Below are 18,650 nucleotides of genomic sequence, written 5' to 3'. Positions count from 1 at the left end.
GCTGCGATCCCCGCACTCAGACCCGGAACCGGGGGGTGGGGGGGTGGTACAGACCCTCCTGAGAGCTGTTGGGCCCGGGATACTCAGTGATCGTATGAGACTCTAAAGTTGGTGGAAGAAATGGGATGGGGAAAGAGAAGGGATGGAGAAGAGATGGGGAGTGGGAAGGAATAGGGATGGAGCAGTGGTTGGGATGGGGCAGGGAAAGGTGCAGGGATGGAGCAAGGATGGGGATGGAGCAGGAAAGGAGAAGGGATAGGGATGCAGGAGGGATGGGGATGGAGCAGAGAAGGGTGGAGAAAAGATGGGGATGGAGCAGGAAAGGAGTAGGCATGGGAACGGAGACAGTAGGGATAGGGATGGAGCAGGGATGGGGATAGGAATGAGCAGAGATGGAAAAGGAAGAGGGATGGAGCAGGGATGGGGGCAGAGCAGGGGTAGGGTAGGGATGGGAAAGGAACGGGGACGGAGCAGAGGAGGATGGAGCAAGGATGGGGATGGAACAGGGAAGGAGAAGGGATGGGGATGCAGGAGGGACGGGGAAGAAACAGAGCTGGGGTTGGATCAGTGTTGGGGTGGGAAAGGGATGGAAATGGGAATGAGGAAGGAGTAAGAACGGAGATGGGAAAGGGCAGGAATGGAGCAGAGACAGATGGAACAAGGATGGGGTTGGAGACAAAGCAGGGATGGGGATGGAGCAGAGAAGATGGACATCGTAGGGATGGGGATGGGAAAAGTATAGGGATGGAGCAGAAGATGGAGTAGGAAAGGAGAAGGGATGGGGTCGGAGCAGAGATGGGGATGGGAAAGGAATGGAGATGGAACAGGGAGCCCCTCTGCTGGCACACGGGGCTTGAAATCAGAGCAGGTTCCATCACACCCAGCGCAGACCTGGGCGCAGGGCAGGAGGGAGAGCCACCACCTCCCCACGGATGGCACCGTGACGGCGGCACAGTGACACCTCCGGGCTGCAGGGCTGCGCTGTTGGCTGCCACAGCCTCAGCAGCAGCTCTGCACGAAGCCCCTCTCCCAGCTCCCACAGCCGCAGGAGGAAACGAGGCCAAGCGTGGCCGTGGCACTGCCCAAACCCGCAGCCAAGAGGGGCTGCTGCCAACGGCTCCTGCATGGAGGGGAAGCGCAGCGCCTCAGCCACCAAACGCAGCCACCGTGGGGGACGTTGGGTTGCAGCGGTGGACACAGAGCAGAGCTGTGGGGACACAAACAGGACTGGATCCTGTACGGCACACCAAGCAAAGGCTGCATCCGAACACCGTTCCTTAGAGCAGGAAGGCTTTATTGCCACATGCACACGGTCACAGCTGGGGGGGACGCAGCGGGACACGAGGGGCCCAGGAAGGAACCAGTGCAAGTTTATAAAAGCTTTTATTTGCTCTTGGTATGACCAAGAATGGGACAGTGATCTTTTATACAATTTGATACAGTTAAGTGGTACAAAAGAATGTGTTTTAAATAAAAAGCCAGAGTGGAATAGCAAAAATATTAAAAGATTAAGTAAAAAATTGTAGGCATGGGAGTTAATCCTAGACCTGAAGTCGATGCTGTTTGGTTTTTTCCACCATCCAACTGCGATCGGACGAAGCGCGGCTTCCACCCCGGCCCCTCATACAACGGATCAGCTTTGGGGTTTAGTTCATCAGGACCAATTGAATTAAGTGACGTTTTTGCCACGCCAGGAGGAGCAGCCCCAGGCTGGCTGAGCTCTTACCCCTGCCCCAGGCTGTAGTTAATGCTAGAGCGGTCTATCTAAAAACCAATGCTGTTACTGGTTTTAGCATCTGAACTGACTCTGGTTGCTCGCTCCTCCTCAGCTGGGCCTTGCACTCCACTAAAAACCAAGCCAAGCCAAGCTACGTGATCAACATTCAGGTTGTTTTTCTTTTTTCTTTTTTTTTTTTTTGCATGAAGGGAAGCAGAACCTGTAGCGATGTTTGGGTTTAAAGACTTGGCCGAGGTCACGGCGGTGCCGAGGTTGGGTGTAAGGGGTGGGAGCCACCAGCACAGCGCCTACAGAGGGTCCCGATGGGTTGACACAGAAGGAGCCAAGCCCCAGGAGCAAATAAAAAGCTCACGTTTCAAAGAAAGGTTATATATTAAAGAAAAACAACAACAACAATAACAAGATGTCTGTTTTCTCCATTTTCCCTTTTTGATATAACGTTCGAAAGTGCAGTTTAGGCAGAAGGTGGAGCCAGATGGGACAGGGAGCTGCGTGGCCACATCCCTACACGGGAGGCGGCTCAGAACTAGGATTTCCACGTTCAAACACTGTCATTTCATTAAAATTCAATCAGCGTTACCCGCTACGTTATTTACTGGAGAAGGTCCAAAACCCAAGCGGACAAATGTGAGCTTGGAGAGAAACGCGAGGCTCGGGAAGCGGGAGGTTTTGGGGGGAGGTAATAAATTAAACTGCCGACTTTTGTCTTCGTTTTGTTGCTATTATTCCTTTCTAACCTAAGTTTGACTCAGCCTCGTGCTCGGCTACCCAACAGCTCGTTGCTGGAGCGGCTAACGGTGAGAGAGAACTGAAAAAGTTCACGTTAAATGCTGTCAGTTTGGGAATCGCATGTTATATTCATACACATAAAGTAGACAACCACATCACCCTCCATAGAAAACTAGTGCATGCAAATAACTCTTCCATATCATAAAACCCAACGGCTATGCAGGAGGAGAGAGGATATACTAGTGAACTGACATTGGCTAGAGGGAAATTAGTAGGTATCGTCAACATCTTACCTTGAAAGCTAAATCAGTGCTTTGTATTAAATTTTTGGCAAACATACCACGTTGCCATCCTTTTTAATTAACACATCACACCATGGAGGAAAGCAAATAAAAGCAGCATGCAGGCAAAAAGGAAAGAGCTGCGAGTGAGAAAAGAAAACGGCAGCAGGAACAGTTCCGAATGGCGAGATCACCAAAAGGAGACGCAGCAGATTAAATGGAGTAGTAGCAGTAGTAGTAGTAGGTTTGTTTTGTTTTTTGTTGTTTTTTTTTGTTTTTTTTGTTTTTTTTTTGTCACCACCCTTTGTCCTCGATGCATGACACCAACAGTTACAGAAAGCAATCACAAAAGAGTTGGGTACTTGGAAATGGTCGGGGATGGATGGTATGTCTCCTGCACATGCTTCCACCAGAAGAGAAATTAAAGTGAAAATAAAAGTTCCTTTCCACGTAAGGCACAGGACAAAAGAAACCCCATTCACAGACTCAAGGCGAACATGAGTGTTTTCCTGGCTCTTTTGCTGATGCATCTAGTGAACACGGTGACTCGAGCACATTATCCATGACAGAAAATTCCACTGTCGTACAAAATAAATTGTTAATTCTAACTTTTATTCTTATACAATTTGCAGAAGAGAGTTGAATACGATTGCTCTATGTTTTAATGTCGGGAGGAGAGGGGCTATAATACAACCAAAACGTAGTGGTAAGTGGAGCAGGTACATTAAAAAATGAACTCACGGAGATGATTTTCCTACACACGTTGAGGAAATTATAGTATGCAAGCTGTCCTACAAGGGAGAACAAAGGGAGACAGGAGCTCGTTAAGATGAGGAACAAAACATTGGCTTAAGGTTAAAAACGGACAGAGTGGTTTGTTTTGCAGCGAGAAAAAAGAGGCGGTGGATGGCGATTGGTGATATAGGAGAACGTTCAGCAACACTTGCTCTTCCAGCCTGTCACCCCACCTCCACTGCTGATATCTACATTTTCACTGTTGGGCTCTTTTACAGGCGTCTGCAATGAAACAACGAGAAGGTTAGAGAGCTCCTGAGACCTTTGGAAGTCCAAGTGTTCAGAGCAGAAGAGGTAGGGGCTTACGTCGAGATCGATGTTGCCACACAATAACCCGAATAAGTGATGGGCAAAATGCTCTCAAGGACACGAGGAATGCTCCCTCCCTTTGCCAGCACAGCTGTGCAAAACAAGTCTATGGGTTTTTGTTGTCGTCGTTCCAAATGGACACTTGAAAAGCTGGGAAAAGCCTTCAAACTCAGAGCACTCCAAAGCGGATAGGGATGATATTCAGACTCTGCCTTTAGAACTGACACTCAGAGTGAGTAAATCACAGCGCACGGCAAACGCAGGTTGAGTTACGCAAACTGATGACCTTAGAAGTGACAGAGTATGGATAAAGAAGGATATGGATAAAGAAGGGCTGCTCAAAAGCATCTGCCTTCCACTCGTCAGGACGCTGAGGCCGTGCACACAACAGGCTCATCTGCATCATGGCACGTAAACTTGGCTAGGTCAAACTCTGCCCTGGTGCTTTTGATCAGATGACAGTGGCTATTTCCAGAAAATTAAAACTATACATTCCTGAGAATACAGCAGTTTAGTACCCTTTGTTCCTCTTCTCGTTCCCTACCTCACAGCCTTGCAACAGGGTTGCTCCCCATCCTACCTCGTTATTCAGAGAAAGGCACTGAGATCAAAGTAAAAATGCAAAGGCCAGGAGGGTCAGCAGTGCTGGAGATGGAGCTGATGGTAAGCAGGAAGGTGCTAAGCAAGTCTTTGGCTATGGGAGAACATAAGCTGACTGAAAAAAAATCAACCTCAGAGCCACCTGCAGATCCATATCCAGCTCAATCCAGCAACAGAACAGTGGGTTTCTCAGGAAAGACAGCCCTCTTGATGGCATGTGGTGCAATTCAGGAGGGAGAACCAACCACCAGGGAGACCTGGTGAGCCATCTTCCTCTCTCAGCTGCAATTTAACCTGAGCAAGACTTCCCATGAAATGCAGATGGTAAAACAAGCCAATCACTGAACCAAAGTAGGAAGAAAATGGTTTAAAGTTGAAGGGAGGAAGGTTTAGGGTGGATGTCAGGGGGAAGTTCTTTACTATGAGAGTGGTGAGGTGCTGGAACAGCTGCCCAGAGAGGCTGTGGATGCCCCATCCATCCCTGGAGGTGTTGAAGGCCAGGTTGGATGGGGCCCTGGGCAGCCTGGGCTGCTCTGAAATGTGGAGGTTGGTGGCCCTGCGTGTGGCAGGGGGTTGGAGCTTCATGATCCCTGAGGTCCCTTCCAACCTTGGCCATTCTATGACTCTATGAAGGGACAGATCCAGTTCCACCAATCGCATCAAAACCCTTCCTGGCAGACACTTGAGAGCGTTTAGACAATGTTGTGAAAAAAAAAATGGCACAACTGAAGAAAAAGTAACGACGTGGCAGGGAAAAATATGGTAAAAGGCAGAGGATTCCCTTACGTGAGAATTTGATCTCCATAGTGAAATGCTTTGTAACACACCAGAAATCAAGTGCTTACAGCAGTTTTAAAGCAGGAAGTTTTTGAAGCCACCAGAATTATTGGGGTTCCAATGGATTCTGTCACTGCAAACTGTTAAATTCCTTTGGCTGTAGTTTTACAGTCTGCTCAGAACAGAAATCTGAGGACACTCAGACACAGGAACACAGGAAAGCAAGCAACCAGGTTTCATCCCTACAGGTTCCAGTGACTTTGGGTCTCCTCAGGATTAAAAAAAGCTTCGGTCATCCGAGACAGGAAGCAGTGAACACTCATGCTCACAAAGCAGGAACAAATGAAGGTGGCAGGGAATGGCCAATTCACCTCCAAATTCATTCTGATGTTTTTAACTTCAAGCCCTATGTGTGAATCAAATGAGTTTAAGGGCTGAATTTAGATTCCTCGGCTCTTTGATGTATACTACCTCCTCTAGATAGCACCTGCACAGCAATGAAACATCAAACAGGCTTTAGAAGCTCTGAAGCTTGAAGAGTACACAGCCCTCCTTTGGGGCTTGTTTGCCTCAGCATACCAAAGCAAAAAGCCACAACAATTCAGGTGAACATCCAAAGCAATACGAGTTGACATTTTAGGATGTAAATTTTCCCCCAACCAGATCCCACCATCACCTACCTTTCGAAGAATGTCTTCTGCTAATGTGAGGAATGCCTTCTCAATGTTTATATTTGCTTTTGCACTAGTTTCGAAAAACCTAATACCGTGCTCCCTAGCAATCTAAACCAAAAAACAGAAGAAGGAGGAAGGTTATTATCCCTGTGGGGTTATTCAGCTGGTGCTGCTCACATGATAAACATGTAACATTCTCTCAGCATAGAAGAAGCAGTACTGGTCAACCAAAACCCATTTGGAACGTAACCATCAGAATCAGAAATTCAAGTGTGTTGAGCCACAAATAAATGTGTGAGCATAGAGGACAGGTATCACACAAACCAGTCACAGGACAAGCAACCTCACAAAGGATAATCAAAGAATTTGAGCTATCCAAAAAGAAGAAACTGCAGCTGAGCTCATTCCATTCATGGCAGTTGAGCACAATGCAGCTCCTAAGAACACGCTGCTTAGGCTTACACACTATCAGCAAATCCAGCTACCTCATATCCCACTGTGGAATCCAAACCACCCAACAACAGTGGAACCCTTGGCACTGATCTGCTTACTTGGAAAAGCAAGTTTGTGTCCAGCACCTACCTGTTCACCTTTTGCTTTAGGAACAACTCTTTTATCTTCCATGTCACACTTGTTTCCTAACAGCATCCTCTCCACATCTTCATTGGCATGCTAAAATGAGATAAGAGCCAGGTTGACACATCTCCCCCAACCAGCAGCAGCTATCTATTGCACTTTTGTACTTCCAGACTACCTGAAGTGCAGGCTAACACTTACAGGACCTGCAATTTCCTGAATCCTAACAAAGATTGCTAGAGATCACTCCACCTTCAGACTAAAGAGTTCATATCCAGGAAGCACAATGAAACAATGGCAATAGCATCAAGATGGAACTCGCCATCCTGATATCACTTATTTTTCCCTTTCCTTTTTGTTTGTACATTCTCAAGTGTGTCGTCTTCCTTTCCAAAAAGAACTAAGCACTGTTTCCCAACCCAGATTCTTCCAGTTTCACCTTCACCAGCATGTCAAACGTTGGCTGGGTTGCATTCAGAGATGTGGGAAAATAAATGGCTTCCTGCTTGGCACTTGGAGATGTTAGCATTAATGCATTTATAGAAACAATGCTACAAAGGCCTAAACATTGGAGGACAAAACAAATCCCCACACTACAGCTGCCAGCAATTGAGCTCCATACACTGCAATGGCTCCAGCTGACACTGTTACCTTTTTTTGGTGTTTGAAGCACCCCTCTACATAGCTTTATTGTAGACAGGTAAGTCTCCCTAACAACAAAAAAACATCCTAAAGGGAGAAGCAGAGTGAGCACCATGCTCAAGAACCAGCAAAAAACAGGACCCCATGCACAGGGAATCAGCTTTGTAAGGCAGAACAGAGCACCAAGGGCTTCTCCAGGAATGCTGCAGGAGCAGAACATACCTTGGCTGTTCTATTACTGAAAGATTGCCAACAGCCATCATAATAAAGAAACAACATGCCAAGGATATCCATCAGACTAGCAGAGAAGTTCCAGCAGCCAGGGCACAAAGCATTGCTTAAGTGGATAACTGAAGTGCTTTGAGGCCTGACATGAGAAGCTTCTTGGGAAGCCTAATCTCCATTTACTTTCACTCCAGCAGTCTTAATGCTACTTTGCAGCAGAATTACTACAGAACTACAGAGGCAAGAGATTCGTGTATCCAATACTCCTGCTTATAGTAACAAGCCATTCCACGTTCCTGAAGAGAACCACCTCCAACTTTCTCCTTCAGGTCATATGGAGAAGGAACCATCAAATAGCAAAGATTAAGATGTTGTGTAGGATAAGACACCAAAAATGTTCATTTTTCACGCACACAAAACTGCTTCCACAGCAGACAAAAACAGCCAGGCTCCATGGATAAAACTGTGCAGCACAGGAACAACTCAACTAACTTTAATACCCCACGGTAAAAGTGCAGGGTGTGATGTAACTCTGCAGAATGTGAGCTTTAAATAATCAGGTATTTAGCAAGGAGGAAGGTGCAACATCGTTACACATCTGTAGCTTTCCTGGTTATTTCTAAATCAGGGTTTACTGATCCTATGGAAGAGCCCCTTCACACAGGGCAGCAATTCACACCAGCTTCCTTACCTAAAATCTTCATTATTGACAGAATATCCTTAGCAATATTAACTCCTTGTAAAACAAAAGCAATTAAGTGTTTCATTTGCAACTATCCTTCCCAATCATCCTGTAGGTGAGGAGATAACACCCACCACACGTTTTAGCAGGAAGCCTGAATGCTGGAGCAGGAAACTCAGAAGGAAGAATTCACCTCTCATTTCTGTACATGCTCTCCACTTGGGGGCTTCTTCCATAATCAAAAAAAGCTTCCTGAAGTGTCAAACATCCCTCAGAAAACTGCAGCAATTGTGCAGCCCTCACCATGCAGCTGAAATCAGCAGCAAAACTCTGTGCAACAGATCAGCAAACATGAGGTCAGCAAAAAAAAAAAACCTCACTATCTCAGACACAATGACATGAATTACAGTCATTGCTCCACTTCCTGGTTACTACTGAGTGCTTTAAACACAGCAACTGCAGAACATAAAGGTCCTGATTTCAAGTTTACCTTTGGTTCTTTGCTGAGTTTCTTCCTGTCCTAGCCTGCTCTTTTCCCCATCTTTTACTTCTGTACCCACTTCAATCTCTGCCTTGCCACAACTAAAAGCCCAGTGTAATATTTGTGCTCTGGAAGATCCTTTCATCACGACATCAGTTTAGAGGGAGCAAAGGTGAGCATATTTAACTATCTTTGAGGACTACACAGCCTAATAAAACAGCTTAGTAACAGAGGTGTTATATTCTGTAGCTCCTCCACAGCTTACTGCTTCGTGCTGTTCCTCTGCACACTGCCTTGTGGTGGTACCTCCTCCTGAAAACAGCAATTCCCAGTTACCAAAAATGTATTCCTTACCTCCAAGCATGCTCCACTGCAGAGAGCCTGTGCATGAATATGACATTTCAGGACACCACCAGCCCCAGTGCAACCCTTTGTGGCACTGAAGGGAGAGCTGAGCTCATACAGGAGATAAGTCAGGGTAAGAACAGCACCAAAGCCCTGTGCTAAGTTACACCAGAAGCTGGGCTCTGTAGGACATCGCAAGCTAGCAGACTGCTCACTCTGGGATCTAACATATTTACTCACCTCATCTATGTTTCTGAGCCACTTGCTGATGTTTTCAAAGCTCTTGGCATTGGTGATGTCATATACTAGCATGATTCCCATGGCACCTCTGTAATAGGAGGTGGTGATGGTGTGAAACCGCTCCTGCCCTGCTGTGTCCCTGCAAAAAGAACAGGTAAGAGTGAACATCAGAGGCAAGCCATAAAGAAACCAACAGTGTTTACCTGTAAAGCCAAGAGTGCATGGCACAGTATGTGCTTTATTGCACCACTACTGATGGGGAGTGCATTTTTTTCGTTTTTAAAGAACACGTTTCAGGTTCAACTGGACAAAAGACACTGGACAGCCTAACTGGGCTTGCATAGCTTCATTTTCTGCCTTCTTAGTTATCTGTTGAGCAAAGTGGCAGGTCATCTGGTGTCTCACCACGATCAACACACCTGATATCTAGTCACAGTAGGAAACTGTTGATTTTAAACTTTGTTCTTTTTAATGACAACTTCAAACTTCCTCCCAGAAGAAGAAACTTTCCGAGTTTCTCATCTCAGGGTGCATCCCAAAGGCTTCTGAGCCTCAGTGGAACGAAGCTATTGGGAGGCAGGTTGGAACTGGGAAAAGCGATGACTTCACCCAACAGCACCAGAAAAAGTCCCTTTCCATGAAGATAAGCATGCAACATCTCCCAGAACTCAGACCTTGTTTTCTGATCAGTTTTACAAAGCTTTAACTTGACCTAACAAATTTCTGTTCCTGAAATTGTACATCTAGGAGATGTACTACAATTGTAACACTAAGCTGTCGATTTCTGCGAGGAAGAAAACTAATCATGAAAGACTAATGAAGGCATCTGTTTTCCCATCTCATTTTGGTATCTTTGAATGAGATGTGTGAGAGCTGGTTAATCAAACTTGCATACCATTAAATTCAGAGTTTGGACTTAACTGCACATCTTGCAGAGGATACAAACCTTACAGATTACACTGTTACAGAGTTTTCAGTGGCACTATTTGCACAAGCCAGAATCAAAGGTGTTTCCCAATCTGACCTAAGTTGAAATGATGCCCAACCACTTCAGGCAGTCACTGTGCTCCCCAGCTGACCCACAGACACACATTTCCTTGCTGGGAAAGCAGTGACCTCAGCAACCCAGTCCAATCCCTGGCCCTAAAACCACCACGGGGTGCCCACATGGGGTTAGAAGATGGCTGAGGTTTTGCTGAAGACCTCTGTCAACAGCTGGCTTGAATGGTAACAATTCCCTCCCCCTCTCTTCTCCTTTCTGTCCCATTTGGAAGGTTCTCCCCATGCCATACTTAGCTTTTCCCTCCCGCAGTTTAAGGCTCAATCCTCACCTTACTTTTGCAGAGAAGTTCATTGCCCTTCTGGCCTCAGTTACAGATCAAACACAGCTCTTGCACCTCCCCTGAATTCCCTCAAGCCACCCCAAGCTCTGTGGACTTTATTCCCTGGCTGAAGGCCTCACCCACACAGCCTCACTTGCTGCTCTCTGGACTACCTCGCACTTATCCATGTCTCACTGAGGTGCAAGACCCAACACCATGCTCAGCATCATACAAGACAAGTTTCTCAAAGACTTTGGCATATCCAGTCACACATCCCACTCCCTTCCCTAGCGATTAAGCAGTCTGTTCTGATACCTGAGTAAGCTGGTATACACATCAAACCATACAACTCTGCATTTGTCTCTACCGAACGTCACAGGGCTTTTTCCAATTCTCCAATCAGTCAGCAGCAATCTGAATTATAATCACAGAATCACAAGATTGGAAAAGACCACTAAGATCATCCAGTCCAACTGCCCACCTATCATCAGTATTTCCACACGCACTTTGAAACTTCATCTTCTCCTGCTTAGCTTTAATACAATAACCATGCTCTTCCTTCCTTCCTTTCCTATCACAAAACTTGGCACAGACTCTTGCAAAATCACAGAATCACAGAATGGCCTGGGTTGAAAAGGAGCACAATGCTCATCCAGTTCCAACCCCCCTCGCTGTGTGCAGGTCACCAACCAGCAGACCAGGCTGCCCAGAGCCACATCCAGCCTGGCCTTGAATGCCTCCAGGGATGGGGCATCCACAGCCTCCTTGGGCAACCTGTTCCAGTGCCTCACCACCCTCGGGGTGAAAAACTTCCTCCTAAGATCTAACCTAAACCTCCCCAGTCTCAGTTTAAGACCATTCCCTCTTGTCCTATCAAAATATCTCAAGAGAGCTCCTACTCACACATAATTTCTCTCCTCATGAGCTTTGTACATACTTGACAGCACCTTCAGCTAATTCATTTCCCCCTAACTTGCTTCTACTAGGCAGGACAGTCTCATTAAAGCCTTACCAAAACCACTGAGATATCAGGAAGAAAGAAGTTGTGGGTGCCATATGAGGCCAACAACCACCACAGAATTCAGGTTGATGTTGGCTTTGGCAACACATAGCTGTTACTCACTGCTTGTCAAGTCCTACACACCTACCACCAACTTGCCTCACTTACTCCTCCAGCATTTTCTCAGGCAACTGAAGCTAAGATAATGGACAAAAAGCAAGATGGGGAGGGAAAATGCAAAGAACCTGTTTTGTATTGGTTTTAATTTTTCAGCATTATTTGCCCTTTCTCCTCCTTAATGGATCTCTCCATTCATTATTCAAAGATAACTCTTAATGGATGTGAGATTAGAGGACTGGAGCAAACAGAGGAAGTGAGTTACGGTTTCCTCACTGCCCAAGACTGATGAATCCGCCCTGAGTAAATGGCAGAGCACAACGGCAGACCTCGTGGCTTACCCTCTGCCCTGGGTTCCCATTCTTTTGCTCAGATCTCTAGGGTGGAAGAACAGGCTCTGAAACTATGGGTGTGCGTTAAATCCTTGATGTAGGTGAAATATTTGTGGAAGCCAGCTAGCTCTCCAAGCTAAAATAAACGTAGACAAGTCTACAAAGATAGCCAAAGAAAATGAGGCCCTGCTGTGTGAGAGGAGACAGAACTCAGTTTGTTTAGCTGCAGTATGAAGACAAAGAAGGTCGTCCTGTGGGAATCGGGGAAGGAGAAACAGAAGAAAGATGAAAAAATCTATGTAAATTATTCTCATGCTGACATTAAAGTATGCATAAACTATATTATATTAGAATCCAACCAACAGAGAAAGGAATTTCTGGGACAGCTTTCCAGCTGACCGAGCGGAGACTAAAGAAACCTTAAAATGTACCATGATTTGTTTACGAAAGGTTGACATGGATGCAACAAGAGGAGATTGTATCTGATGATCTGTGAAGATCCGTCTTGTCGGCTCAGCTTGAAACAATGGTCTCCAGCCCACTGAGCCAAAACATTTCCAGAAAATAACCCAAAGTATCTCATGACGTCTCATTGCTTCTTCTTGTGATATTCTTTAAACTGTACAGCAGAGTTCTGCTTTGAACAGGACTGCTGCTATCGGGTACACTTCAGTGCCTTTAGCAACTGGGTCAAAGATGTTCCTTCATACAGGAAAAATCATAGAATCATGGAATTGGTTGAAAAGGCCCACAATGCTCACCCGGTTCCAACCCCCTGCTATGTGCAGGTCACCAACCAGCAGCCCAGGCTGCCCAGAGCCACATCCAGCCTGGCCTTGAATGCCTCCAGGGATGGGGCATCCACAGCCTCCTTGGGCAACCTGTTCCAGTGCCTCACCACCCTCTGGGGGAAAAACTTCCTCCTAAGATCTAACACAAACCTCCCCTGTCTCAGTTTAAAACCATTCCCCTTGTCCTATCACTACCCACCCTCACAAACAGCCGTTCCCCCTCCTGTTTATCTGCTCCCTTCAAGTACTGGAAGGCCACACTGAGGTCTCCCTGGATCCTTCTCTTCCCCAAGCTAAAGAAGCCCAGTTCCCTCAACCTTTCCTCATAGGAGAGCTGCTCCAGCCCTCTGATCATCTCAATGGCCCTCCTCTGCACCTGCTCCAAGAGCTCCATGTCTGGTAGACACTTTGCTATTGGAAATTTCAGGTTTTCTGCCAGAAAAAAAATATCATAAAAGATCTATAATCAGAAAAGCATCCAATTGTTTTATAGGAAGTCAGAAAACGCCAAAGCACACTCTTCCACCTTGAGCTGTGTACATGGTGGATTGCCTCCAAAGCTGTCAGCAGCAAAAATGAACCTTTCAACATCCCCAGGATAACTGCAAATACCAAGGAGCCCAACTGCACCCTCGTTAGTGGAGCTGTCTGCAGCTCTGGCTGGGAACCACCATCCTTGTTCCATGCAAATTCCTCTATTTCAGAAGGAATTCCCACACGTAACCATTCAGTTTGCTACAGTGGTAACACACTTCATAGAATAACAAACTCATGTGAGCTGGAAGGGACTTTTAAAGGTCATCCAGTTCAAATCCCCTGCAATGAACAGGGACATCTACAGCTACAACTTCCTTCGCTTGAGGATGGTTATTTTTGCAATGAACTCACTCTGCAGAAACCTCTCCAGCCACATAGATGTGCTCCCTGGTGAAGAAGCACCGATATATTTGACTTTGTGAGCCTCTAAATAATTAAGAATTGCATATTAAAGAAGTAAAGCCATTTCCAAAATTCATAATCAGTCAAAAAGATGGTAGGAAAGCACATGGGCATGTAAGTCCTGTGTAGGGAAGATCAGAGTGCCAGCTAAGCAGTGGAAAAAGAAGAAAAAAATAGATGTCTTCAGTTCTCTGAGCATGCTTTTTCCTTCTACCCAGCATCAATGTGTTTGGTTTGTTGAGTTTTTTGTTCACTTTCCCAACACCAACATCCTGTAAATCCACATTTTGGATTAACTCTTACAACTCCTTGTTTTTTTAATCACACTTCAGAGTCTGTGAACAGAGACCAAAAAGCAGTTGTGCTTTCTGCAAGCAATTTTCACAGAGGGCTCCTAGCAAAACTCTTCTGCCATAGCAATACAGGGTGCATCACCATCCTCTTATTTTTCCAGTTCTATTCCAAAATACCTGGTGGATCTGGGTGTCTTTTCCTCCACGTTTTCCTTTCTCTGTCTTATTTCCATTACGCTGAACAGGATCTCCTCCAAGTCTCTCACTGCTGCTGGTGGGTTTCCAGCAACTCTGATTTCCACTGTCCTTGACCTTAACGAGTTCTCCCCTCCTCTTTGGCATCTGCTACTGCTATGTACTTCTGAACGACAGCAGCACTTCCTTTCGGCCTTCATTTCCTTCATTTCACAGGATGAAAAAGCCAGATCTGATCTGTGTGTGCTCCTCTAACACATAGGTGCATACCTGGTCAGGCCAGAGGTTCCACAGCCCCCAGTCCTTTGTAGTTCCAGGACTTTTGCAGCTAGAGATCACATCTGCATATTTAACAGTGGAAAACAAGCTGTTCTTTTGTGAATTCCCATTTACAGCCACCAAAACATCTTGTGATGGGGGGTTCCACAGCTTGACCTCATTTCCTCATGCCTTGCACATGCCACCTTCCATGCCCCTGTAATGCCTTTGTATTACAGAAGGCCATGAATTAAATCCACCTCTGCCCACCATCTCCACCATACCCACTATTTTAAAAGCATGCTTTGTTTTTTTTCCCCTCACAACCCTAAGAATCCTGTGTTTCCCAGTTCATTTTAGTACTGCTATTACCCCCCTGGAATCCTACTTGCCCTTTCTAACACATACTGATCTAAACTGCATATCGTTGAGCACTGACAATTCCTTGTCCACTGGAACCCATTTCACTCACTGTATCAGAAAAATCACATTCAATCTTTCCATTGTTACACTACCCTAATAAGGCTACTGAATTACAGTATGCTTAAGCATTGTGGTTTCCATTTCAAAGCGATTCATCCCAAGTCCTGGAGAGCATGCTATTAGTTCTAACAGCTGAATTTTTAGCCCTGCTTCTCTATTCCTCAAAAGCATTTCATCTCTTCTGCAATAACAACAACATTCCCCAGAGCAATTCTCTCTCTTTTTTCTGGCACCTTTGTTTTCCCTCTCTTCTCTGTACTCATGACAGTCACTGAAAATAGGAACATTTTTCAAGGCATTCCTCAGTGCCATGCCTCCCAGACGCCACCCAACTTAAGTATTTCTACTCTCATTCTGTAACAGGACCACAACCAGTGGCTTTCCACATTACTTTCCACCATATACTTCAAGCTAGCAGCATTTCTCAGCAGATGGGCAGTTCAACAGCCCAGCCAAGAAGATCACTGATCCCTCCATCACATAGCCACCACCCAGAAGTTGCCATACCTTGACTCCTGTTGTTGCTCCTTCACAAAGCCAGCCCTGAGCTCTGCCCCATCCTCCTTGGCTCGCAGCCCAAGCACTCCTCAGGGCTCGCTCAGCCTAAGCAAGGCCACCCAGCAGCTCCCTGCACACCAACACAGCCCCGCTTGCTACCAGGCCCACCACTGTTTCCCCTAGCCCCAAGCTTCCCACTTCAATGCTTGGCACATTTGTTCCAAATGTAACACGAACACACTAATCCTAGCTTGATCCTTACTGAACAGCAACCCCACTTTTTAATAGCAATGAGGTATCGAGTTGCTTATCACCTCTGGCAAGGTTTAACTCAGCTCGACCTTGATATTCTTGCTATATATATATTTCAGAGGTCAAGGCATGACTGAGGCACTGCCACGTCTGCTCATTTTCCATGCCTGAGGAAGGCAGCTACCCTGTTTTGCAGGAAAGGAACAGAGCTGTATTAGAAAGTGCCATTTTTATCTGTTTGCCCACTGAGACTGCAGCTCTGCCCCAAGCAGTGCAAAGCCAGTGCTAGGAACTCCAAATCACTGACACTTTGGAGCCACTGTAGGGTACTGGGACCCTGTGATACAGCTTTGCAGGTAGGCAGAGACAGATTTAATACATGGGTGATGGAGAATTACATGCAGCAGTGAGAAACAGGTCAAAATCGTAACTTAGAACTAAGGAACTTATTTCTGTTGTTTCCTTCATTATTTCTGAGCTCTGAGGATGAGTATGCTGCACCATACGCTGCTGGGTACACGATGCAGAAGCATGTCTGCAAGTAAATATTAACTGAAAACATAAAGGTACCCAGTGTCTTTTCTCCTGCCCTTAACTGAAAAGTTCTGTTTTCTATCTGCCAGTCCTTCCTTCTCTTCTGATGATCTTACTCAAGCATGGAGCCGTGTCCCAGTGGAAGTTCTTCCTATGGCTCAGAAGACAAATTTATTCTGATTCAGCTCCTGTATAAAACACAACCCATGCTCTGGACACAAGGAAAAGGTATCAGTACAGCCCTGAGCTTCTATGGGAAATGTTCCACTCAAAGCATCCCTTGCTTACTAAATTACTGCAGCAGTGGTGAAGTGCAATGTGGATACGTGTTACACAACTACCAGAAGTGCATGCTGAGTTTAAACACAGGAAGTGGGAGTTAAATATAGATGCATTGCACAAAGCATCTTCACCCAAAGTTACCAATGTTCTAAACCAAACTACTGCTGAGCTAAACTCTTTGTACAGGCAAAGCTGGAAAATACAGCATCGTAGAGGCGAGGTGGTTTGTTTTGTTGTGCCATCAGGAGTGCATGCCATAGGAACTTTATTTTCTGCTTTCCAAGTTTCATTTCAAACGTGAAACTTTAAACTAGCAAGAACAGGAAGCAGGTCTTTGTAGATTCAGACAACCTCATCTAAAGGTTACAATTTTACCAACCTCAGCTCATTGAAACCCCTCTTTTTTCCTTTCTCTAAGCCTCTAAACCCCACAGCACTTAAAGCTTCATTACGGTTTGCTTCTCTGTCTACACACACATTCCAAATCCCCAACACTGCTTATTTGCTGTTTCCACATTTCACCACTTCACGATGACATTTTCCAGCGCTCAGTTTAAGCCAATCCAATGTTTTGCTCCGTCCACAACAAAGCCATGTAACTCACAGCACCTAGACTGCTGTGGTAAAAAAGTAACACACACAAAGATCATTTGAAGACATGATTTGATCTTGTTGAAAACCTGAATGCAGCCTAAATGAACTGATAACATAGCAAGAGATGCTAAGCATGTCGATCGATGAAGCTATTACACCTGAGTGCCTCTTTAGCTAATGCTCTCTCAGTGCCTTCCCTCACTGCCCTGCTCTCAGCTCCCAGCTGATCTATACTCGTCTTACTTCAGATATCTCAATCTAAAACGTTGCCCTTATGAAGATGGTTACCCTTTGTGGCTCCCTGATGAAGCATTCCAGTGCACAGAGCTACTTCATCCAAGTGTTTCATTATCGACCAGTTTACACAGGAAGATCAACTTCAGGAACTCTTTCCCTCACAGAACACAAACCAGAGTAACTAAGTTGCCCCAGTTCTGCTAAGGAGTTGCTGGCAGGACTGCAATACCAGAAACAACTGAGAGATGGGATGCATGCTTTGAGCAGCAATAACAAGGTGGATTTTTTAATTAACGGGGACAAAAAGGGGCAAATTCAAGCTGTGAACAGCACACCTAGAGAGTACATCAGCAGTACACACAGTCAGCTGAAGGGGGAGTTCAAGCAAAAACACAGGCTAGAAGCCATTAGCTTTCCTGAGCTGACTTTTCAATGGGGGCTATTAAATGGGGAAGAAGTGGGGAAAAAGTTATGCAAGTTAGACATGCAGAACAAACAGAGGGAAAACAGTGCCCATCCAGCTTCATGTTAGACTTTCCTACAGAAGAGCCAGCTGAGGAACCCTCTCGTTTACTATGGAAGAATACAAAGTAAGCATGGAGGTGGATTGCTTATGCAAAGGGAGGTCATTTGACAATGCGAAGTTTGAGATCTGAAGCAACTCTTAATTTAAGGATTCGAGTTTTAAAACACTTCCCACTAGATCACAGACTGCAAGGATTCTGTCGTCCCAACCAGGAGTTGTGCCAGCAGTCCGTCCCACAGAGCAGCCCAGCAGCTCTCAATGCAGCACCTGATCTCTTCCCTGGTTCTTAAAAATAAAAAAAAAGAAGGGAACTTTACACTTGGAGCCTCACCACTTCTGAAAATACACAGCTCCAACAAAATTAGATTCCCCAGTGTAATCTTGGAAAGAGAATCCGCTTCTGAAGGCAACCACCCAGAGGATGGCACCATGCAGCTTCTTGGCTTGGCTACTCACCATATCTGTAGCTTGATCTTCTTTCCTTGTAATTCAACCGTTTTAATCTTGAAGTCTATCCCTAAAATAACAAAAAACATCAACAAACCATTGGTATTTGATTACAAAAAGCAATTCCACGTTCAGACACACAAACAGCTTTTCTTTTGCAGCACCAGGTAAACCAAGGGTAACCAAGAAAGGTGGAGTGCGAGTGCCTACAAACACAACCAGCACTCAAAGGGGCTGCCATCAGCCCACTGACACCCCCAGGTGATATTTTTATGACAAACCAGTCAGCAAAAGCCTTCACATTTTTCTCGCTTATAGCTCAGAAGAAAAAAAAAAAGAAAACAGCAAGTTTTTGCAATTATTTTGAGAACTTCCTAAAGGAAGGGATGTTGGAACGTAGGTACAAATTTTAAGATCCTAACTAAAACAGCAAGGTTGGGTTTTTTTTTTCTTTTT

The 18,650-nt window shown here is 45.5% G+C and overlaps 1 protein-coding gene across 1 annotated transcript in view; it reads right to left on the bottom strand.

The window, feature by feature from the left end:
- Positions 1–1,366: 1,366 nt before the first annotated feature.
- Positions 1,367–18,650, bottom strand: part of RAB10 (RAB10, member RAS oncogene family) — a 37,669-nt gene continuing 20,385 nt past the window's right edge. The window contains exons 2-6 of the mRNA XM_010708027.2: positions 18,204–18,264; positions 9,095–9,233; positions 6,486–6,575; positions 5,910–6,011; positions 1,367–3,765 (exon numbers count right to left, since the gene is read on the bottom strand). Coding sequence (XP_010706329.1) covers positions 3,682–3,765; positions 5,910–6,011; positions 6,486–6,575; positions 9,095–9,233; positions 18,204–18,264 — 476 coding nt within the window. The 3' untranslated portion in view covers positions 1,367–3,681. The remainder of the gene's footprint in view (positions 3,766–5,909; positions 6,012–6,485; positions 6,576–9,094; positions 9,234–18,203; positions 18,265–18,650) is intronic.

Source organism: Meleagris gallopavo, chromosome 2 (genome assembly GCF_000146605.3).
Source record: "Meleagris gallopavo isolate NT-WF06-2002-E0010 breed Aviagen turkey brand Nicholas breeding stock chromosome 2, Turkey_5.1, whole genome shotgun sequence".
Classification (NCBI taxonomy): domain Eukaryota; kingdom Metazoa; phylum Chordata; class Aves; order Galliformes; family Phasianidae; genus Meleagris; species Meleagris gallopavo.
Note: the sequence above shows the minus strand (reverse complement) of the source record. Positions and strands in the feature narration are given on the sequence as shown.